Source organism: Pinus tabuliformis, chromosome Q (genome assembly GCF_031772625.1).
Source record: "Pinus tabuliformis cultivar Carrire ecotype Pingquan chromosome Q, CPIR1, whole genome shotgun sequence".
NCBI lineage: Eukaryota > Viridiplantae > Streptophyta > Pinopsida > Pinales > Pinaceae > Pinus > Pinus tabuliformis.
Genome location: NC_142296.1, coordinates 890,885,256 through 890,909,423, shown reverse-complemented (window position 1 = coordinate 890,909,423; position 24,168 = coordinate 890,885,256). Strand labels below are relative to the sequence as shown.

Below are 24,168 nucleotides of genomic sequence, written 5' to 3'. Positions count from 1 at the left end.
ATATAGGCCTCATACATACAATACCATGGGTCATTACCATGGTTCCCTCATACCATCAAACTAATACCATGGGCCCATTACATTATTATTAACTACTTGTGGTCGCTTACATGATATGGGTTAACCACCTTATTTATTACTATGGCTCATCCCATTATTACATTATTACCTTGGGTACCTCCTTTGGTACCCCATATTATTCCCCCTAGGTATATAACATTCCACCCCCCTTAGCATGTTTCGTCCCCGAAACATGGGAAGAACACAAATAATAAGATATACTCAAAAGAGTAGTCCACTGGTACCATGCACGTGCATCTAGCCATCCAAGAGAGAGGTGAACCCTCGGTCTCGCTAGTGCCTCGCTCGCTTGAGATGGAAGTTGACCGTGGTAGCTCTTATGTGTTGATGCGTAGTAGGTGGATCTTCGCTCCTGTCTATCTGTCCTGCGGGGGTTGTTGTCCATGTGGCTAATTGGTTGCCATCTTGATGGTTGTCTTGCGGGGTGATGTGGGTGATGATATGTTGAAGTTTTAACCCACGATGGCTTTTTCTTTAATTCACCCCTTACGGGAGCCTGACTGTTATTTGGTGCATGTTGTGGTGCCTGCTGTGGTGTCTTATCTTTCAATATTACTTCAACCATTGCACCCTCCTCTGATGTATCAACACCTGTAACTTTTTCTGCTTCAACCTCTGTTTGTGTTTGATTGTCTATCATCACTGGCTCATCATCTAATATGTCAGACCCTAGAACATCTTCTTCTTCAGCCTCCTTGGACTCTACCTGTTTATTAATGGAAATATCTTGTAATGTAATTTTCTTCTTTTTATACCAGAGCTTCAGGAATTTCTTCTGTACATTAATATTGATAGTACCCACTGATTCCATCCAAAGGTATCACAAAACAACATCCATGTTATCCATATCTAAAGCATAAAAATCACCATGCAACACATACTTATCCATAGAAATCTTCAAATCCTTGTACACTTGAACATCCTCATCATCCACTTGTGTGTTTTTAATGTGTTTTGCTGGAATTTGCAATTTTTTTGCCAAGTTGACATTTATGAGATTTTGCTTGCAACTCGGATTTATAGACACAATGACTTTCTCTTTCTGAATCAATCCATGAATCTGCAATAAGGAAATACCAGTAGAAAATAACACATGTTTTTCATTATCTTGTTTTCTAGCATGAGACCATCTGTCTAAAAGGAATTTTTCAAATGCTTCATCAGACAGGTTGTAACACTTCGTTTTTTTAAGTAATCCCCACCATGTGGCTACCTCATCTCTAAATTGCTCCACTACCCACCATTTCCAGTGGTTGTTCCATAACCACTTTTGTTTTTTTATGTATTCTTCAATAGTAGGACCATTATCTTTTCCTGTAAAATATAGAACCTTGCTAGACGCCATGAAGAAGGTTTTGAAAAAATTCACTTAGCGAAAATTTGAAATTGTTACAGTTCCGTCAATATTGCTCAGAATCCCTATTATGACCTTTTTTCAGAAATGGAACAATCATTCTGCATCTGCCCAGGTGATAGAAATCCTGATCCAGCCACTAGAATTTCAGATCTGCGCTGCAACTCTCCCGTCGTCACCAAAATTTCTGCAAAAAAGCGTTGATTTTAAATCAGTGATATCTCCCTCATCCGGACTCCGATTCGACTGATTTTTTTTTTTGAAATTGGGTATTTTTTCACAAAGAATCCAGATCTGCAATTAGATTTTGCAGATCTTGCACTAAGACATCCAGATCTGCGCCGCAAACTCGCTGCCTTGAAAATTTCTCTGCAACCCCACTGATTTTTAAATCAGCGATATCTCCTTCATCTGGACTTCGATTTGACCGATTTTTTTTTTTGAAATCGGTTATTTTTTCACATAGAATCCAGATCTGTAATTAGATTTTGCAGATCTTGGACCAAAATGTACAGATCTGATCTGCAAACTCGCCGCCCCCGAAATCCTGCAAAAAATAAAAAAAAATTCTCCACTTTTGTGCTCAAGAAAGTGCTCTGATGCCACTTGTTATAGCTCTGATACCACTTGTTATAGATCTAACCCAAAAATACTATAGATTTGATATGAAAATATAAGATAATAAAAATATACCCAGAAATAATAAGATAGAAATAGATAGAAATGCTCTTTATTATTAAAACCCTTAAAGTAGGGCAACACCATACATTCACTCCTTAAGGAATGAGAACACTTCACAAGCCATATGCCTGTTCATACAATAATCCTTGACATTATTCCTTGACATGGAGTCTCTAGCCTCTATATAGGTCTCATACATACAATACCATGGGTCATTACCATGGTTCCCTCATACCATCAAACTAATACCATGGGTCTATTACATTATTACTAACTACTTGTGGTCCCTTACATGATATGGGTTAACCACCTTATTTATTACTATGGCCCATCCATTATTACATTATTACCTTGGGTACCTCCCTTGGTACCCCATATTATCCCCCTTAGGTATATAACAACATTCTATTGAATCTTTTATTGAAATCAGGTATTGATTCCCCATTTTCCCTCTTCAAGTTACCAAACTCCGTATGGTAATACAACAAGTTTTTTTTATCTCTCCATTGCTTCAAAAATGCATCATCTAATACTTCTATATCTGTTATTGATCTCTGGGGTAATTCTCTAAACCACTTCCTAGCCTCTCCATCAAGGCTCTGGACAAAAACTCTCATCCACACATCATTTTCACTTATATCTAAATTACCAGCATAACTGTAAAAAGCTTCAAGGTGTTCTTCTGCTGTTACTCCCTCTGTACCAGTGAAGTTAGGCATATATTTTTTATATTCTCCCACAGGCATAGGATTCAAAGGCACAAGTAACACTAATGGTCCATATCTGGCAGCTACAATTCTCTCAATCCTCGCAGGTGCTTGCTGTCCTACCATGATTGGAATATTTGGAAGAATACTAGCAAATTGAATGGTAAGGAGTAATGTGATGGATGGCAGAGATAAAGGGATGTTTTGGATTGAAATGGAAGCTTTCCTTGGATTGAGATTTAAAGGGGAACTAACTGAACAAGGGGCTGAACTAATCTCTGAAGGTTTTTCCCTATTAACAGTGCTGTGTTCTAATTCTTCAAACTGTAAATCTTCAGCAATGACTTTATCTTTCAGAGATGAATGAGACCTCTTAGGTTTACCTGATCCTGATGCCCCTTTCTGTGAAGTTTTCTTTGATTGGACAATCCTCTCAGGTTCAGGCACTGGTTCAGCTGGTAATTTATGAGGATTCCTTCGAGTATTTCTCACAGATTGAGCCAAAACTTCAATGTGGAGTCGCCAAAGGTTAGTCTTCCACCAATGGAGTCACCAGACAGATGATTACAACCAAAAACTGTGTTCAAAACTTGTCTGTCATCAAAGCTTGAAGCTGTGTCATTCTCCCAGGGAAGCTGAGATTCAATTCTCCTTTCTCCGGCAACGACGCCAATTAATGTTATCACCCCAAGAGACTCTCTTAGGTTGAATATCAGTGATGCTCGGGAACATTACAAACTTCAACAAAATTGTTGGATAAATGGTGGATGAATGAAAGAAATGCTGCATACTCAAGCCAGATAACCACTCCTACTATGCTTAACCCCAGACATGGGTGAACACCTCCAGACTACAAGGCTTTTAACCACCAATTACTCACAGTTTGAGGATAAGGTGATAATGGAGAAGACTGACCATACCAGCAGATGCATAGGACCCTGTGATGGCTGGCTGCAACCAGTTAAAAGGTCTGTAAATCTATTATCTAATACACAGACATGACGACAGCTCTCTGCTATTAAAACAACAAAAACATGCAAGCAAATTCAATGATACATGCTAAATTCTAACATAGAGGTGGGATGACAGCCCCTCTGATGCTAAATATTCACAGCACATGAACAAATGCAAAACAGGTACAGCCTGGAACATAGAAGAGGTGATAAGTGAGAAAATGACAACAAAAGAAGCTTGTATTAGTTGGAAATGAAGACCAGAAGCTGCAGGTCTCAAAGTAGTTACAGTCTCCAGAAGTTGAAGCTTACAACACACTAACACTCATCTAACATTCATCAACCTGATTACATTGTTTTTCTCAGTATATATATAGAGTTTGTTTACAAAATATCTCTGTTAGGCTATGCGTGGAGGTGTTTTAATGGATCACCAACCACACTTACAAACTATTATGGGCCTCTGATACATTCTAACTGTTTTAATTAACAAATTTGACATTCATTGGTACTTTGGTGTACTCCTTGAACAGGTGGAATGTTTCCTTCGTAAATGTCCATAACTGCTGAATGAATTCAACTGCCCGAGGCAGTACCTTCTCGTCCTTGACCGCGCTGTTCTTGAATGCGGGTAGATGAGGGTTTGAATGCGCAGATCACTGGATCGATCTCTTCCTTCTTCGCGCCCACAAAATAGGCTCAAATCATGAAAAATGCCCAAAAATGGACGATAACCTGCGTATGGATATTGACCGTTGAAAAGGTCAGATGGACGACCAAGATCACTTGGAGAGCAACATTGGGAGAAAACATGAGTGCGATTAAATATTAGCCGTGGATCCAACAAATCGGACGACGGAGATCAGCATATGGAAGCCATCAGGGGCAAATAGGAACGAAGGGACGAGGGCCGTCCGATTGCAAGTTTGATGATCGGACTGTTGACAGGCGACAATGGTGATCGTTAGTTAACGTGCGGGGAACCGTACCGGAAGGGCGGTAAACGGTTTCCCCGCACCGCTTTTCGTGGAGGGCTGTTTACGTACATGGGCAAGCGATGCAGTAATACTATGCCGCGTGGCAGACAGGTCCGGCGGGAAACCACCTTTCGCGCCGCCTAACGGACGCGCAGTTAACGGGTAAGGGCCTTGCGAACATCGTCGGATGGTGAGGCGGGATCATCAGATGGCCGAGAGTAAACGCACATGTTTGGAGTTTGATGTGACAGGAGAGGGGCGGGCCCAGGCTTATTAAAGCTTAGGGTTATGGGTTTTATTACATCTGCGCATTATAATGGGTTATGGCCTTTGTACCGGGGTTTAAACAAAAATAGATTAATACGGGGTTTTAAAAGGTTTTCGGATTTTTAATAAAGGGTAATGGGGTTTAATAAGATTAAACACAAAAACGCCCAAAAGACATTTTAAAGGTTTATGTGGGGTTATGGGAGGAAAAAAAGATCAAAGGAGCTTGAAGGGAAATGAAGAGAATTTAAGGGGGAGGAAATGGAGGATAGCGGGAGCTATAAGGGGCATGAAATAGAACAGGGACTGACCTCTGTGAGCTTTATAAAACATGAAACAAGACTGCCACCTCTGCTCTCCATTCATCAAAGGACACAAAATGTAGCAGAACTAACACTGCCTTTCATCCATTTGCTGCACATAACTGTGTGACACCATGCTGTACTGTTACATGTGTTGAACCTTGATGACTAAGCTGCTCCTGCTCTCATCATCATGCTGCTCATTATTTATCATGCCCACTATTTCATTCATCATCATGCTGCCCTTGCTAGTATGAATCATCATCATCATGCTGCCTGTGCATCATCATCATCATGTTGCCTGTGCATCATCGTCATCATGCTGCCTGTGCATCATCGTCATCATGCTGCCCTTACAGAGATGGCATTCTATCACTGTTGTTCTTGACATCATTACTCATCATGCTTCCCATGCCCATCATGCTGCAACACTATAACACTGTCATCAGCCTTAGCTGCTTGCTATGGCTTGCAACCTAGCAAAGCAGCTAGGCTCTGTTCCAGATTCCTTCAAGCATACAATACTCAAAGGATATGCTGATGTAGGGTATCTAAGACCAATGTACTATGGCCTCCTAGAGCAGTGGATAAGGGCTGTGTAATAAGTAGATACACTCTCTTGTTTAACTGCGGCCTAGAATGAGTGCTATCATATATATATACGCTGAGGCTACAGTGATACATTCGTAAGGCACACGAGTTCATGACTGCTATAGCGAGGTGCAGTCAAACCCTTAACTGCGTCTCTATTTTATGAATGCGGCCAACTGTGTTTTTATGCCTACGGTCATTATGTTATCATTGCGGCTTTTGCGGCTTCACATACCTTGGCTTTGCGGCTAGGTGTCTGCGACTACTGCGGCTAGGGCTTCACTGCGCCCTTTGTTACCCTTATTGCGTTTCCATCATTACTGCAGCTTCGTTACCCTTTACTGCGGCTCAGCTTCATGCGGTTTCTTTGCGTATAATTGCTGCGTATATGCATGACAACGTATAGAGTGTTGTGCATATATAGTTTCCATTGCCAACGGATAAGGCATCACGTAAATGTTTCCATTTCTGTACGTATAGAGTCTCCATTGCAGCGTATAAGGTCTTCTATTAACAACGTATAATAGTGTCTCCATATCTGCGTATAAGCTAGGGCATCATACAAGGCCAGCGTATCTTCATTATGTCTCTCCTTCACCAAAAACCCAAAACGTGGAGAGGAGGAGATCACATGAAGTGTGTGTTTCTAATGACTTCAAATCCTCTCTTATTTATACTAAAACGTATAGGTTGAATAGAAACGTCGGTTGGGCTTCTGAGCCTACATAAGATTTTCGCCGACTTAACAATTTATTTTATAACATAAATAAATTCATAACTTCATAAATACTTATTGGAATCAGATGATCTTTAGATTAATCCTACACTTCTCGATGAGAGGGATCCAATAAGATGACCCACATGGAGTTTGGCCGTAGTTGCCAATTTAACAGCACTCTAGACCTTGCTCCTCCCCGATGGAATTACCTTTGAGGGTCCGCTCCTAGGCTGCATGCCCACCCTGAAATTTGAAGACTGGGACCTCGCAGATAGTGAGAAGTTCCCGCACTTAGAGATGCCAAGCTTAATGAAATAGAATACGGAGGGGTCGGTGATAACATTGGAGCCACGAAAATGGCTGTGCGGTGTGGAAAAGGCCGGGTTGCTTCATCTGCTATGGATACCACATTTTCACCGCGCACCCATCACCATTTTCGTCATCAGGCAGCTGCTTTGCCTAGTGCATGATGGGTACTTATGGCTGGAGGAGCCTATTCCCATCACGGTAGATCTCATCCATTGAATTTCTCGGCTTCCCTATAAGGGAAAGGACCCCGCGATGATAGCAGGGAAAAGCAGCAACTTGGCTCTCGCAGAGGCCATGAAGAAAAAATATAAGCTCGAGAAGAAAAAGAGGGGTTACGCTATCACCAGTATCAAGGATAAAGGGGTGCACGTAGCCACCCAACTCCTGGCCGGTAAAGTAATGAGAAAATGTTGCGGCGATGAAGTATCAGCGTCGATAGTTGCACTGGCCGAATAGTGTGTGCAAGGGGTCCAGTTCCACTGGGCCGAGTTCCTCTACGAAGAATTTTTGCTCAACTGCCAGGAGGCCTAAGAACAGGGTAAGACATTCCACTATGCGTGGTTGCTCTTATCCATCTTGCTGATAGCGGGGGAACTGCCGGAGGATAGCCAATTCCCGAGCATCGACCGAGACTTACCAGAGGCCACGAAGTACGCTTCGCTCTGGGCCACCAAGGATGCGAAACGGATTCGCGATAAAAGATTTTCTGGGTGCTCATGGAGGCGAGCATTCAAATGTGGATTAATAGGAGGCCGCGCCTGTCCCCCACGGTGCACAACAATTTGCATAGTTTTGTAGCCTTCAAGGCGGACATGCACAACATCTACATCCGGGTGCGAAAAGATCCGGCGCAGCAGTGGACAAAGCTCCCATTCATAGCCATTGATGACACGATCTTTACAGTGTTAGAGACATGGCCTCCTGAGTGGCACGCCTCGGATTTGGTAGAGTTGGAGAAGACAACAGCACAGAAAAGGAAGGATGATGCCAAGCTGCACATCACCCAACTGACTGAGAGAAGGCGAAATGAAAAAGTGGTAGCCAAGGTTAGGGCAGTCCGCGAAGCAGCACAGGCAGCTGTAGAGCAGAAGAAGGCCGCCGAAGCAGCAGCAATGGCACAGACAGTAGAGGCCACCACAGTGCAGGCAGAGGAAGGCCAAGCAGTGTCTGCAGGGCAGGAGGCAGAGGACACAGAACTTGCAGAAGAGAGCGCGGACCCAGGGACCGCCTCTACACAACTCAAGCGACTGCGCATCACAGAAAGATCGGGCCCAAGAAAGAAGGTGAAGGCCTCAAAGCTGGCTATCAACCCGATCACCTTAACTGAAGGTGATCTCCATGACATCAACGAGATGGTTCGCGATGTCACTAGTGAAGTGCTCCAAGACTTTATGACGGAGCAGCAGACTGTGTTGGGGGCCCTAAGGGCGCAACTGCAAGAGTTACAGGTGCGGCCCCTGCAGGAGGGTACCTTGTCTACCCACGTCGCAGCAGGCACGTCGGCAGCAGAACAGATGCTACGCGCGAAAATGGCCAATATGATAACATTGCCAGATGGAGCGCTAGTCTCGGAAAACACAATGGAGTGGGTGACACTTAATACAATGAAATGCATTGTCCTTAACTTGGTTTCCCTTCCTTGCGACACACTTTATCAGCTGCAGGATGGGATAATAGCAGAACTCCGCGCCAGAGAGAGTCGCGTAATCCAGGTTCTGAGCAAGCAAAAGATTAATATAGAACATCTTAGCTTGCAGCGCGACGAGTTGGTGTCGCAGAACTGACAGTTAGTACAGACGGTTGACGATGCTTGTCGGCGCGTCCCAGAGTTGTCCATTGCAGTAGACCTACCAACAGAAGTGTGGATCCACTGTTTGGCAAGTGGAATCCGTTACGCGTGCGAGGAAATAACAAGAGTGCAGCTGGAGCTGAATCTCTAGATTGCTGAGCTGCCGCTGAAGGCGTAGCCTTCCATTCCCCCAGAGGTCAGAGAATAGCGCACCCCAACGCTACAGCGCTGTAGGTCCCCACTACATTGCAGGAGGACCCCAACATTCAACGGCTGGAGAGCGAGGCACGTGAACTCCAGCAACAATATGATAGCATTAGAGGGACTGCACAGACAGTAATCCTTACTCAGCGGCTTGCAAGGATGCAGCATGCCAAGGCCTTAAAAGAGTAGGTGGATGCGGCACGCCACAAAGAAGTAGTTCTAAAAGCGTGCGTCCAGCCGTGGATTGATGAAGCCTTCATAATCACGACAGATATTGAAGGAAAGCTTGCAGATTCAAGGAATGCATGCACAGATGTAGCACAGCACGCCGGAAACAAAGGGTTCAGAAGCAAGAATGCAACAGGTTCAGCAAGTAGCAGAGCAGTGCGCTGTCGACATTCAGGCCATTCGGAACCAGTTGGAGGGACTTCATGCCAAGATCGACGCGCCAACAGAGTGATTTTTGGACAAGTCACGATGTTTGTGTTGGGGGCCTGTTGGGCATGGAATCCCCCCACAACATGTTTTTGGGCTCAAAGCCCAAGTTTGGACAAATAATGTTGTAAGACTTTGCGAATTGCAGGCGCGGAGTGCGAAATGTATGTTGAGTCATAAGGTTGTCTGCCCTAAGTTTTGTAATGTAATGTCGGCCTACCCATGGTCCGCGGACCATGGGATTGTATAAATAGAGCGAGGCTCTAAGTTGTAAAGATAATTAGAGATAGATGGAAACAAATGGAGTCTAGAAGATAGCGAGCATAGAGTAAAGGTCTAAGTGCCTTGGGTCGTAGTAGTAGGAAGAGCATCTGCAACTGAGTGCGCAGAGGCCTAGTAGATTCCGCAGCTGAGTGCGCGGACCCCTGCAGCTAAATGCGTAGGGTGGAGTCGAGTCTGTAACTAAGGACGAAGAATAATAAAGAGAAGTTTGATTCCAAATCTTGTGTATCTGTTCTTGTGCTATTTCCTGTTTAAGTATATTGTTTTCTTTATCGCGCGCACTTATATGAATACTGAACACTGTTAAATATAACTAGACACATACTGATAAGCTAAGTGATCGAAAATTATTGGGTTAATAGTAAGGAATTGGGTAATAACACAGATCGCGCCTCGAGCAGGGCTGCGCGAAGGCAACATCGCAGGCTGCAAGGTACTGATAGATGCACGTAGTGACGTGTGCGCAGGGAAAATCTGCGGACCACTGAAATTCATCAGACATCTCTAGGGTGCGGAAACCTGGTTCTAGCACCCTCCCATACTACTTCGGGTGAGACCTTAGTCTACATTCCACGCGCTGTTGCCGAAGGGATTTGTTTGGCTAAATCATCTCTAAACCTGGGTCAGGCCCCAATAAGCCAACAACCATGATGGTTGGAGATGCATCTAGCCTTTATATTGCACTTTTAGAGCCTTATTAGCCCTAAAAGAGCCTGATGTCATGCTTGGAGAGGGTTTTTAGCTCACATATGTGGGCAATGTTACCCACCATTTTGTGGGTGATATCCCTAGGAGATTTTTTTCTTTTCTTTTCTCCGAGATGGTCATCAGCCAATAGTCAGCAACCCCTTGCAGCCACCAGTGTTTTTAAAACCGGAACCGGTGACCGAACCGGTCCACCTAGCTAACTGGTTTACCGACCGGAACCGGTCTAACCGGGACTGGTTTGGTCTAAACGAACCGGTTTTTAAAAAATACATTAAATAATTAATTTTTAATGAAACAAAACTATTTTTAAGATGTAAAACCATGATTCCAAGCCAATAGAGACAAAATATGCAAAGTTTGCTCATTTATATACCATGCAAAGGTGAATATATCAAAATGGCACCGAGTGCAATACATATCATCGACAAAATAGCAAAATACATAAGAAATGAGGCTCGCTCTAAATGGCCTATAAAGTCCAAAAACAATGCTGCAAGCTATGAGGCCATTGGCCTACTACAAGTCTACAGTGTACACATGATCAATCATCAAGTCCATCACCACTACTAGACACAGGATCATCATCAGGAGCTACATAGACATCATCTGGTTCAGAGTCTGAGGATGCCTCTGCCTCATCTGCAACATCAGTATCAATGCCACCAATGACAATAGAAGTGGACCTAGTGGAAGCACGAGTTTGTCGACCTGCACGACTAGTGCCTTCCATTGGTTCCTTGCCTTTCCTTGATGCCGCTACTGATCCTGGTTCTGATGCCGCCACATAATCTGCCTCATCCTCCGCTAAAGCCATGTCGATATCAAAATCAGCCTCAAACACAGGATCTTCAGTCTCCTCCACCCATTCTGATGTTGGATCAATATCTTCCAACACAATGGGATCTAGATCAGGTGATTTGCTCATCATTTGGTTCCTCCTCAGTCGAAGGTTGTATTGCACAAAAACAAGATCATTTAACCGTTTTTGTTCCAAACGGTTTCTCTTCTTCGTGTGTATGCGCTCAAAAACAGACCAATTGCGCTCACAACCTGAAGCACTGCAAGTTTGACTGAGGACTCTAATTGCAAACCTTTGCAATTGAGGACACTGGCCACCAAATGACTCCCACCAATGTGCTGCAAAGAAAAAGACAATAATTAGTAACTTAGTTTATAATTTGAATTGTAAAGAACGTAAACAATTTTAACTTGAAATGAAAAACAAAATGGAAATTGGAATTGCTTACCTGGTTGGTCCACATCTCTTGCCATCTTTGCCAAGTTTTTGCCAAAAGTACCACTTGCTTGATTGAAAATAGTAAGCTGTCTATGTATATCCAACTGGTCTACATGGTTAGGGACCATGCGCTCCAAGCAATCAATCAATCCAGCTCTGACCTCCCCATCATGCTGATCTCCTAGCCGATTTTTATAGTGATACCTTGGGTTCAAAAAATACCCGGCTGCATGTATAGGACGATGGAGTTGATTGTTCCATCTGTTATCAATGATCTCCCATATACGGCCATATTTAGCTAACCTGTCATTGTAAGCTGCCCGTATCTGCTCCTTTGCCTGATCCATAGCTTCATAAATGTAGCCCATGGCCAATCTTTTCCCATCCACCAACCTTAGCACCTTAACAAGGGGCTCGGTAATTTTCACAAGCTCTACAGACCTTTTCCAAAAATAAGTGTCTAACACTTTCTTTTTGGTGTCTTTTCCATCTGGTCTACGAGCCCACCGAGATTCAGACCATTCATCAGAGGAAAACATTTTCTGCAAGTTTCTATGTTGACCATTGAGACATTGCAACGTGAGGAAGTGAGTTGCAAATCTCGTAATTGCAGGCCTAACAAGCTCTTTGCCTCCAGTGTGTTTCCTCATTGGGCTCAATACCCATGAGTGGTTGTAAATGTATTTTGTAATGCACTTGGCATGCTCTACAGTGTTTTTTACCCACTCCACCTTGCCTATATCCTCAAGCATGAGGTCTATGCAATGTGCAGCACATGGAGTCCAAAATATGGTCTTATATTTGGCCTCAAGCATCTTTCCAGCAAGAACATAGTTTGAGGCATTATCAGTGATGACCTGCACAACATGCTGCTCCCCAACATCCTGAATAATGTTATCCAAAAGCTCAAATAGAAGGCTTGCATCCTTTACCCTATCAGATGCATCAACTGATTTCAAAAACATGGTTCCTTGAGGGCAAGAAACAAGGAAATTAATGATAGTGCGGTTCTTTCCATTGGTCCATCCATCTGACATAATGGAACAACCTGTTTTGACCCATGACTCTCTAAACTCAAACAAATACTCATCAATGGAAGATATCTCTTTTTGCAAAAGAGCTCCCCTCAAGTCATGCATACTAGGGCCTTTGAAGCCCTTTCCTGCAGCTATAACAGAGTCCCACATAGCTTGGTAATAAGGTGAGCGAGCAGCATTAAATGGGATATCTGAATCATACCACCATCTAGCAATGTATTGGTGAGAAGTTTCTTTGCATTGTTTTTTCCAATGCTGATCCAAAGTGGGTTGAGAACTTGGCTGGGAGGAAGTGGGATTAGATTTAGAAGAGGCAATGGTGGCAGAAGATGAGAAATAACTTTGGATGTTTGGTCTCTTTGGTCCTTTTGATGGTTGGCCAACTCCAACAGAAGGATGAACATAGTGAAAGGGGTCATTGGTGGAAGGGATAGAAGTGGAGTCTTGAATCTCATAATCATCATACCCACTCTATTTCATAAGATTCATGGTTTCCATTAATTCCCTCTTCCTTGCAATTTCATCTTGGATGGCCTTCTCCCTAGCCTTATCCTCATAAAATTTTTCAAGCTTGGCAATGTATTCTGCCCTAATAGGACCTAACGATTCTTTTGGTGCATCACATGGCTTTACTTGGCCTCTTACCCCAGCCAAGTGTTGTTTCAACCTAAGAATACCCCCACCTCCAATAGATTTATGGCATAATTTGCATATCATTTTTCCCTCAATTACATCACAATGAGCCCATGCACTGTCCTTTCCTTTTGGAGCCATGTTTGCTTGAAATAATAACAATTTGCAAATAAATCTGCCATTTAAAAAAAAAATTGCAGCTAAGGAACATGGAAAACCAATGATAAATGTAGGAAAAAAATGCACATGCAAGCTACAAAATTTGATAGCATAGAGCTAGAGAGTTCATAGGCTTAGCATAGATGATAGATCATTGAAGTGAGAAGTTTATAGCACAAAAAAAATAATTCATGGATAGCAGACTCAAATGAGGAATTATCAAGTGCAAATCCTTACCTGGAAATGCAAAGTAGCTCCCTTAGCCTCCTCTTGATGATGGCAACTCCACTGACAGCTACACACTATCTCCAAAATAGCTCCAACTCCAACTCCAAGATGACTACTTCAGCAAAAACTCCACACTCTCCAAGCTCACAAACAAACTCACAAACACTCACAAACACTCCAAATCAGTTGTGTGAGACAAATGAGAGTGAGAGGGGTGTCTTATAGCAAGTGTGAGGGTGTTTTTGGAGGGAAAACACCTTTCCCTCACCCCCAAAACCCCTAAACCGCCCTCAGAACCTAAACCGCTGCGCTTTTTTGTGTTTACCGGCGGCCTGTCCATAAACCGGCCGGTTTTTACCGGTTAGGGCCTATTTCTGGGCAAATGAGGGTCTGAACCGGGTTAGGAGGGCCGGTTCCGACCGGCCAGGCTTCCAACCGGCCGGTTAGGCTGGTAACCGGTTTTCTCCACCGGTTTTTAAAACTATGGCAGCCACCAACTAGCTCGTTATGCCATTTCTTTGCCACTTGAGCTAACCATGTGGTCCCTCACCCATCTGTCATGATTGTATGTTTGAAGGTGGGCCTACCAAACCTAAATGTATGCCTTGTCATTTGGTAATTGAGTATTGTAGTTTGCTTATCATGGACACTTTTGGGCATGGATTAATGGGGGGATTCGGCAAAAAGAATGGTCTAGGTCTGTGTTCTTGTCCCCTAGACCCCTTTTTGAATATTAACCTTGGATTCTAGTCTCGTGGATCCCTTTTACTGACCGTTTGGCTTTAGAGATGGTTTTTCATGGGAAACCCTGCCTTTGGTTGCGTGGTCCTGCTCGTTCATCCGCATATATTACCCCCTTTCCACTCATTATTATCCCATTCATCATTTCTTCCACCTAGGTCCACATTCTTCCACTGGGTCCACATAGGGCTAGGTATCCCCTCCCCCTTCCCCACACCTTGGGTCGGGCTTGGAATGATGACCCGAAGGTTGATGCAGATAAAAAGAAAAGTAAAAGCATAATTGGTCACATTCAATAGGAAAATGTACCACAAAATGCAAAAGATGGTCAGGACAAACACATTTAGCACGTGGGCAAAAGCCAATAATGTGCTCTATCGCACCATCATGGTCATCACCCTGGTTCCTATAGGTTCTGTGAGCCTCCATAATATAGGAACCCATGATTGTCCCATCCCCTAGTTGACAATGAACCGCCCTACCTTAAAAGGGGGTATCCACTACTGTAGCTCACACATCATGCTCTTACCCCTTGAGCTCCGAGCAGTTAATTAAAGAAAAATCATAAAAGGCAAAAGGAATATAAAGAAGGGTGGAAAAATCAAGGTTGGGGGACCTCATGTACCACGATTGCTCCTTCCTATACATTATATACCCAAGTGTGGGCTTTCTCTCTTACTAGCTACCTATGTATCCCAGCATGTGGCCTAGGGTTGCCCCTTTTCATTCCATGCTCCATTCATCTCTTTATCACATGCCACCACCTTTTACAGGATGTACCTTGGACATATTATCCCCTTTAGAAGTAGTGTTAAATTTGGCAACTAGGCCAAACTTCACCTTGGACAACTCATATGAGGCAGCTGATATTTTTATTGGATTCCTCTGTTTGAGAGGTGTAGGATTGATCTAAAGCCAATAATGTGCTCTATCGCACCATCATGGTCATCACCCTTGTTCCTATAGGTTCTGTGAGCCTCCTTCATAATATAGGAACCCATGATTGTCCCATCCCCTAGTTGACAATGAACCGCCCTACCTTAAAAGGGGGTATCCACTACTATAGCTCACACATCATGCTCTTACCCCTTGAGCTCCGAGCAGTTAATTAAAGAAAAATCATAAAAGGCAAAAGGAATATAGAGAAGGGTGGCAAAATCAAGGTTGGGGCACTTCATGTACCACGATTGCTCCTTCCTATACATTATATACCCAAATGTGGGCTTTCTCTCTTACTAGCTACCTATGTATCCCAGCATGTGGCCTAGGGTTGCCCCTTTTCATTCCATGCTCCATTCATCTCTTTATCACATGCCACAACCTTTTACAGGATGTACCTTGGACATATTATCCCCTTTAGAAGTAGTGTTAAATTTGGCAACTAGGCCAAACTTCACCTTGGACAACTCATATGAGGCAGCTGATATTTTTATTGGATTCCTCTGTCTGAGAGGTGTAGGATTGATCTAAAGATCATCTCATTCCGACATGTACAAATGGAATTATGAGTTTATTTTGTTTATGGACAAATTGTCAAGGTCGACGCTCAAACTAATGTAGGCCCAAAAACCCAACAGCCACGTCTATTCATCCTCAATGTTTGCATATAAATACAAGGTGCCTCCTCATTTAGACACTTCAGTCACTCACATATCTCTCTCTCCTTCATTGATTGGATACGGATTTCTGAGGTAGCTCTCCACATGTGAGAAGAAGGGTAGCTCTGTCACTGTGTTGACCAGCGTTGACAGAAGTTGTAGGAAGGGTTTTTGACCAGCATTGATTAGCAGGGTTGAGCTGTTTGACTGCGGTTTTGTGAGGGTTATCTCTATTTGGGCAGGCTGCATTTCCGGGCACGGAAAATGAGGCAGACCGTATTGTTTGACCAACGTTCACTGCAGAAGGGTTTGATTGTAGCATTGACTGGATATTTTTGGACTATTTTTGGGCTGATTTTATTTGTTGTTGGAGGTCGAGTTGACCAAATTTGACCGAGCTGTTTTAGAGGTCAAATTTTGCCCTATTGACCACTGTTGAATTTCTGGTTAGGGATTTTTGTAGCCGCTGTTTGTTGGGACAAATTTCACTGTGATTGGGCAAGTGAATATTGCATATTGTACTCTCTCTCTCTCTCTGTGCTGAACTTTTGAAGAATAATAAGAAGAATTGATCAAAGGGTTTCCCCACATTGGGATTTGTCCCTGGCTGGCGCCATATCTTGTGTCCTCTTGTCTTGGCTTGTCTTCTACTGTTATTGTTTATGTTCTATCTGCGTTTTAGTGTCATGTTGATGTAATTGATAATCTGGATATTGCTATTGAGCTAATAAGAAAATTGAAGTAAAATTGCTCTTAAGCATAGAACATACCATTTTTATCTAAAATTAACATGGTATCAGAGCTGAGGTGAAGACAAAGCCCATGCAAGAGTGAAGAGGGAAATCACTGAGATCCTTTGATCAAGGACAAGATTCAGTGGCCTCCACATCCTACTTTAAGTCTGATGACAAGCTTCATGATAAGTGTGATTATCATGCATGGATGATATCTCTTGATTTGACTTTAGAAGAGCAAGATGTTATGGACTATATTTTAGAACCTCCTTCTAATGCCCGACTGCTGTTAAGACAAACTACAAGAAGGGTGAAGTCAAAGCAAAGAAGATCATCAGGGATTCTATTCATAAGCATTTAGTTGCTTACATCTCCGATTTGAACACATCAAAGGAGATATATGATAGGTTGGTTGGCATGTTCAAATCTAGCAATGCAAACCAAGTTCTCTTTCTCAAAAACAAGCTGAAGGATATAAAGAAGGGAAGAGGTGAAGACATTCAATCCTACTTCATGAGGATTACTGAGATAAAAAATGATCTTCTTTCGATTGGAGAAGCTATTGCTGATAGGGATTTTACTCTCATTGCCCTTGGAGGACTCCCTCGTGAATGGCACGTGTTCAACACCACTATTCTTAACAATGACAAGATTCCAGGTTTTGAAGAATTGCTGACTAGATGTTCTCAAGAAGAAACAAGGATGATGGAACTAGATATGCCTTCAAATAGGAATGATCCTACTGCATTCTCCACTCATGCTAAAAAGAAGAGCAATGCAGGTTCAAAGAAGCAATGTCAAGGAAGGCCAGGTTTCAAAAATGGAAGGAAGGGAAGATGCTTCATTTGCAACAAGTTTGGCCACTATGCTAAGGAGTGTCCTAATAGAAGGGATACACCTTATGATGATGACAACCACAACAACAACAATTTTAGGGGCAACAACAATCAAAGGAATGGAAGATTCAACAACCAAAGAAAAAGGAATGCTCCCACTCCTCATCAAGGAAGTGGTATGATGAATCTATGTTGTTGATAACAAGCAAAAATAATGTTATCTTATATCTGCCCTCTCTACTGCATCTCCTCTGGACACTTTGGGAAATTGGTTGATTGATAGTGTTGCCTCAAGGCACTTCACTGGGTATAAGGAAGCTCTTTCAAATTTGATTGAAAAGGATACAAATTTGGAAATTATCCTTGGAGACAATGCCACCTATCTCGTGAAGGGAGTTGGGAATGTTACTCTTCAGTTGAATCAAGGTAACACCATTCATTTACAAGAAGTATAATATGTAATTGACCTAAAGATGAACCTGGTATCTATCTCGGCAATGGAGGACAAAGATTTCAAGGTGGCATTCATCGATGGAAAGGTATGTGTGTGGAATAAAAATTTCAAAGATGCATTTACAGTTGGATTCAGGGTTGATAGCTTATATCCAGTTGGAGGAAGTCCATTGGGAGCTATGTCTTGTGACACATCACTTCAATCCGAATTATGGCACTGGACATTATAAGGTCTCTACTCGATGTGAGGGAGATGGTGATAGGTATGCCCAAATTTAAAGTAGAACATGAAGGTGTTTGTAAGGGATGTGCCGAAGGAAAGCATACAAGGGGACCATTCCTCTCAAGTGATAGCATGACTAACAACATATTGCAATTGGTTCATTCTGATCTATCTGGTATGATGCCCGTGAACTCATTTGGATGATATTTATATTATGCTATATTTATGGATGATTTCTCTCGGAAGACTTGGATATATTTCTTGAAGAAGGAGGACGAAGTTTTCTCATGGTTCCGTTCTTCCAAAGCTTTGGTCGAAAATCAAACTAGGAAGAAGATCAAAATATTGAGGACCGATAATGGTACCGAATATGAATCAAATGAGTTCAATAATTATTGTAGAAAAGCTAACATTAAGAGGGAGACTACTACCGCATATACTCCTTAGCAAAATGGTGCTGCTGAAAAGAAGAACCGTTCTATCGTAGAAGCCACTCGTGCCATGCTTCATGATCAAAACCTTCCAAATTTCTTATGGGCCGAAGCTGCAAACGCTACTGTGTATGTTCAAAATAGATATGCTCATCAAGCGTTGTACTCCAAAATTCCCGAAGAAGTTTTCACTGGTAAGAAACCTGATGTTTCTCACTTTAGAATTTTTTTGTAGCCCTGTATATTTTCTTGTGCCAAAAGAAAAGAAAAGCAAATTGGATGCTTCTGGGAAGAAAGGAACATTTGTGGGCTATAATGAAACTTCTAAGGCATATAGAATCTATTTTCTTGGTCAATGAGAAGTGGAGATAAGTCATGATGTCACTTTCAATGAGGATGCTGTCGTTGGGATAATTAGTAACCTTCCTGTTCCTAGGAAGGACAAAGAAGTAGATTCAAGAAAGCAGGGAGAATTGTAGGATGAGTTGATGCTCGATGCTGAAGGACCAATGGATCCCATTGATCCACCCCCTCATGAGCCCTCCTCCTAAAAAAGGAGACCCTCATGGCTTAGGGAAACTCTGGAAGATACCAAGAGACATGTTGCACCTAGGGGGACATTTCGTGAAAGTAAGAAGTCGAATAGGTACCAAGGGTACTTAACTGCAATTAGCACCATTGTTCAATCTGAGCCTTGCACATTCGAAGAAGCTGTAAAGCACCAAGTTTGGAAGGATGCAATGAAGAAAGAGTATGAGTCGATTATGAAGAATGATGTCTGGGATGTGGTTTGTAGACCCGAGGACAAATCCATTGTCACCTCGAAATGGTTGTACAAGATCAAGCATGGAGCTGATGGAAGTGCTGAAAAGTTGAAGATTAAATTTGTTGCTCGAGGCTTCTCTCTAAAGGAAGGTGTGGACCGCGATGAGATATTTGCACCTAGAAGTTGCCTCCTCATTTAGACACTTCACTCACTCACATATCTCTCTCTCCTTCATTGACTGGGTACGGATTTCTGCGACAACTCTCCACACGTGCGAAGAAGGTTAGTTCTGTTCATGCGTTGACTAACATTGACCAAAGTTGCAGGAAGGGTTTTTGACCAACGTTGACCTCTTTGATTGTGGTTTTGTGAGGGTTATCTCTTTTTGGTAAAGCTGCATTTATGGGCACAAAAAATGGGGCAGGCTATACTATTTGACCATCATTGTCTGTAGAAGCGTTTGACTGTAGTGTTGAATTTCGTTGACTAGGTTTGACTGGATATTTTTGAACTATTTTTGGGCTGGTTTGATTTGTTGTTTGAGGCCGAGTTGACAAAGTTTGACTGCGCTATTTTGGAGGTCAAAATCTGCACTGTTGACCAATGTTGACTTTCTGGTTAAGGCTTTTATAGTCGCTGTTTGTTGGGACATATTTCACTGTGAGTGGGCAAGTGAATATTGCATATTGTACTCTCTCTCTCTGTGCTGAACTTTTGAAGAATAATAAGAAGAATTGATCAAAGGGTTTCCCCACATTAGGGTTTGTCCCTGGCTGGTGCCATATATTTGTTTCCTCTTGTCTTGGCTTGTCTTCTACTGTTATTGTTTATGTTCTTTCTGCATTTTACTATCATGTTGATGTAATTGGTACTCTAGATATTGATATTGGGCTAATAAGAAAATTGAAGTAAAATTTCTCTTAAGCATAAAACATACCATTGTTATCTAAAATTAACAAGTAGAAACCACCTAATGCGATATTTGGTTAACCCCATTTGGAGCTTGGAGACATTAGCACATGCCAAAGCTCTTTATGGAAGGGCATGCCATTATGAAGTCCTCACTCGTGGTACATGGTTTGTAAGCTCTTTTACTTGATTTCCTTGATGACTTGTTGTACTAGAAGGCTAGGGGATGCATTGGATCTTATGCAGGCTTGCAGGTGGTCTCCATCTTGGGTTGGTCGGTCCTAACCCTCTTGAGGGCTACATTGGCACATATAGGGTGTGTGTTGAGAGTCATGGGCCTCCACAACAGTAGACAACTCTCCATGGATCCCCAGAGATGTCTAGAGATTGCTCGAGATTCACCTATTGGACGAGGAAGGTGCACCTCGTTCACCTTTGCCCAATCTGCCCCACAGTTGTACCATGCACTTGGCAGACGACCCAAGACTTGTATGCTGGTGTGGCATCACTTAGACCATCATCTGAGCCCTTATAGATAAAATGCAGGCATCTTTGAATCACTTGGAGACCGATGAGGTTGCTTGTGTGCCCTCACAGCCATTTGGAGCACCATAGGTTTATTATATGGAGAACAAGGGGCCAACCCCTTGTCCATTACTTTTGGAAGTCCAGTTCATCATTTTGGCACTTATGGACTTCACCAGGTCTCTTAGAGAGCCCAATGACATGCATTATTGATTATTCAACCTCTTGGGAGGCTTATTATTTGGTTTATGAGCTAGTTTGGTGGGCTTGTCACCAATAGATAGTTATTTGCTCAATATTTTAGTCGATGGGTTAATGTAGGCTCAAATTAGGTAATTCAAACTCGTAATGAGTTTATAAATAGGAGAGTCATGAATTCATTTGTATCATCACTTTTGATTGGATCATTCTTCTCTTTAGATAATTTCACACTTTTTCTAGAAGGATGAATTGGAGCATGGATGGATTTTGATGGGATTGGAATATTTTATTTTGGACCTTCTTTATTGTCAAATTGTTGCTGGTTGGTTATGTTCTATTACATGTAAGTACACACATTTAATTCTATTCTTGTTTTAGTTTTGTCATATGCATTGAATGGGATTTTTGCTATACTAGGGCTAATTGTTGCATTGCAAAATTGCGAAATTGTGGAATTATTGTTTCCATATAGTATCTCTCAATGTATGGGCCATGTATGTTGAATGAAATCTCCTAGGGATAATTCTGCTAATGAATTTATCTTGATAAGCCATCTCCTTTTGCAAAGTGAAGTATAAAAGCTTGGAGGTCACTTCTTTTTGTCCTAAAGGCCAAGAGAAGTAGTCCTTAAGGCCTCCTTGGCTGAAATACGAAGTACTTTCTCATGATTCTCCTAGACTCCGTCCTCCTCAAGGAATTAGGCATTGGTCCACCAATATTTGATCTCTTAAAGAACATTCTCTCCACCTCTTCCCATTCTCTTCTAGGTCTAGCCAAGTTGGGTCACCTAGGGCATCACTTTCCTGACGAAATAGCCGTAGAAAAAATTCGATCTCCTAGCCTCTACTGCACTAGTGTGCCCTCAAGGCCACCTCCAAATTTGAAGCCATTCTGACAGTGGAGTTGTGAGATAACCCAAGCCCTAGCTCTGAGGTCAAACCTTGCCCTGGTATTCCCTAAGCTAGCACCTCATAGGATCAATTTGACACTTTTAATTGAAAATTCTTTCTTTGATCCTTTCCCCTTCCTTGTCTAGGTTAAGAACATCATTGGTTGCTAGATTCTCTCTCCTTAACCTAGGTTGGGTCCACTTGGTCCCGTGTGGTCCCATACCTTTGAAAAGTCAATTCTTCAAGAACCATTCGAGAAGTCAAGTTCAATAAGGATTTTAGGATTGGGAAACTCCTTTACAAGGCATATTCCTCTAACCTAACCCTCAAATCCTCACCTCCTTATCCTAGAAATCTTTGTACCTTGCTTGAAGAGCAAGTAAGCTCCATTCTTTACCCCCTTCTAGGAAAAGGATCATTAAGGTCACTTCACATCCATTTGTTGATTCATCCTTCACAAGTGACTTCCATATACCGGGTCTCCTCCCATTGGTGAAAGTCCGTAAAGAGTAGGGAGTCTTAGCTGAGGTGATAGTGGGCTAAGTCTCCATTGTTGCTCTTGGCCTAACAATTGTCCCCTTTAGGAATCCCCTTTAGTCCCCCTGCTAGTTTGAGCGGTAACATTTTGACGCTGTTGCCGAGGATACGAAACATGTGTTTTTTCCCCATACGACATATTGACATATCATTATTGGCGACTCCATTGGAAGAACAAAGCTCTGGTTCTTCATTGAACTTCCTTGTCAATGCTTTTAGGGTGAAGCAAGCATTTGTTAAGGCAATTTTAGTTCACCCTGACGACTCCCATGATATCAATATATAAAGATTAATGGCTTCTAAAAAGCTTCATGAGTGGTTTCCAACTTTGCATATCACATGGGTTTCAGGATACCCAAATGGCCTGGAGTGGAAGTTTATGCAAAATATGCCACAATTCAAGGGTGATCCATCCACATCAATGGACCACATAGCAAAACTTATGAAGCATGCTTCCGAAGTTAATGTGGTTCATCTAGACAGCCTGATGGAGTTATTTATTGCTTTTATCAAATACAAGCACCGAGGTTGGCTCGACTCATGTGAGCCTAGGAGCATTTCATCATTCATCAAGTTGCTCAACAAATTCTTAAAGTATAAGGGACCCAAATTCCAATCTAATGAAGCTGCTTGTGAAAGTCTAGAGGAAGCCCTTCGAAGGGAAGGTGTCATTAGTCAAGATGAAGAAGTTGAAGATAACCTTGAGGATCTTAGTGATGAGCAAGGAGACGAGTCCTCATTAGGTCCACATGATGAACAAGGTGAATGTGAAAATACCTGTGTTGGGAAGGATGAGTTTATGGAAAGTGAAATTGAGACCAAACTTGTCTTTCGCAAGGATATTACTCTCGATGACTTTTCTTTTGAAAACCTTGAGGAAGGTGATCCCATTAGCCCCTTGGACGATGACATTAGAGATTACTTCCGCATTGAAAATGAGAAGTGGGAAATCATTGGTCCTCAATTTGATTATGCTCCCATTTATGATAGCGACAAGGAGGATGAGGTGGAGAGTGTCATCCCCGTCTCCCAAGAATTGTTTATGATTACATATCCATCGATACCCTTGGGAAGGAGAATTATCATTTTCCCTTGCATGAAAGAGAGCAATTGAAGATGATTGATTCTCCTTTTTGGGAAGACCCTATCTTCGATACCAACAATGATCGAATTGATAAGACCCTTGCTCATACCTACCTTTCTTATGATTCTGGGAGTATATTCGAATCACTCGAGCCTCTAGGGTTGGATTTTTAGGAAAAGGATCCCATTGAGACTTCAACCTCCCCTTTGCTCTTTTCTATTGTTCATCATCTTGAGTCTTCATCAAGTGATTCCTTCACCCCTTGTCATGTGATCTCAAGTGGCCATGAGCCCTTTCCCCATTCCAAGTGTAGTGTCAAGGAAGTGCCCCTCATTGATTATACTTTACCTCCTTGGACACACCCTTAGGGTTTTGATCAATCCATGACCTTCCCTCCCCGTTGTGACCATCACCATGGGTAACTTATCTGTTGCACTCCTCCTGTCCCTCACCCTTCGTTCCTCTCTCATTACGACCTTGTGGCAACTACAAAGAATAATATTATAAGAAATGATTGTGATAGGGAATTCTAGAGAGTGGTCTTTCATTCCATCATTGCGTACTTAGAGGGAAAGCCCTACACTTCTA

At 42.4% G+C, this 24,168-nt stretch overlaps 2 protein-coding genes across 2 annotated transcripts in view; one reads left to right on the top strand and one right to left on the bottom strand.

Annotated features, from left to right (window-relative positions):
• Positions 1-24,168, top strand: part of LOC149222328 (serine/threonine-protein kinase 1-like) — a 332,568-nt gene that overhangs the window by 280,703 nt on the left and 27,697 nt on the right.
• LOC149222329 (uncharacterized) lies at positions 10,831-22,349 on the bottom strand. The gene is made up of 3 exons (XM_089383672.1): positions 22,323-22,349; positions 11,606-12,479; positions 10,831-11,495 (listed from the first exon to the last, which is right to left on the bottom strand). Exons 1-3 carry the CDS (start codon positions 22,347-22,349, stop codon positions 10,900-10,902), a joined length of 1,497 nt encoding a protein of 498 aa, XP_089239798.1. The 3' UTR covers positions 10,831-10,899.

What these genes read in the sequence shown, in the direction of transcription:
- LOC149222329 (XM_089383672.1), bottom strand. Translation starts at nt 22,349, where the DNA reads ATGGAGCTTACTTGCTCTTCAAGCAAG. An exon ending in TTACTTGCTCTTCAAGCAAG is followed by an intron (nt 12,480 to 22,322) that starts GTACAAAGATTT and finishes AACATTATTCAG; the next exon opens with GATGTTGGGGAGCAGCATGT. An exon ending in AAGAGATGTGGACCAACCAG is followed by an intron (nt 11,496 to 11,605) that starts GTAAGCAATTCC and finishes TTTTCTTTGCAG; the next exon opens with CACATTGGTGGGAGTCATTT.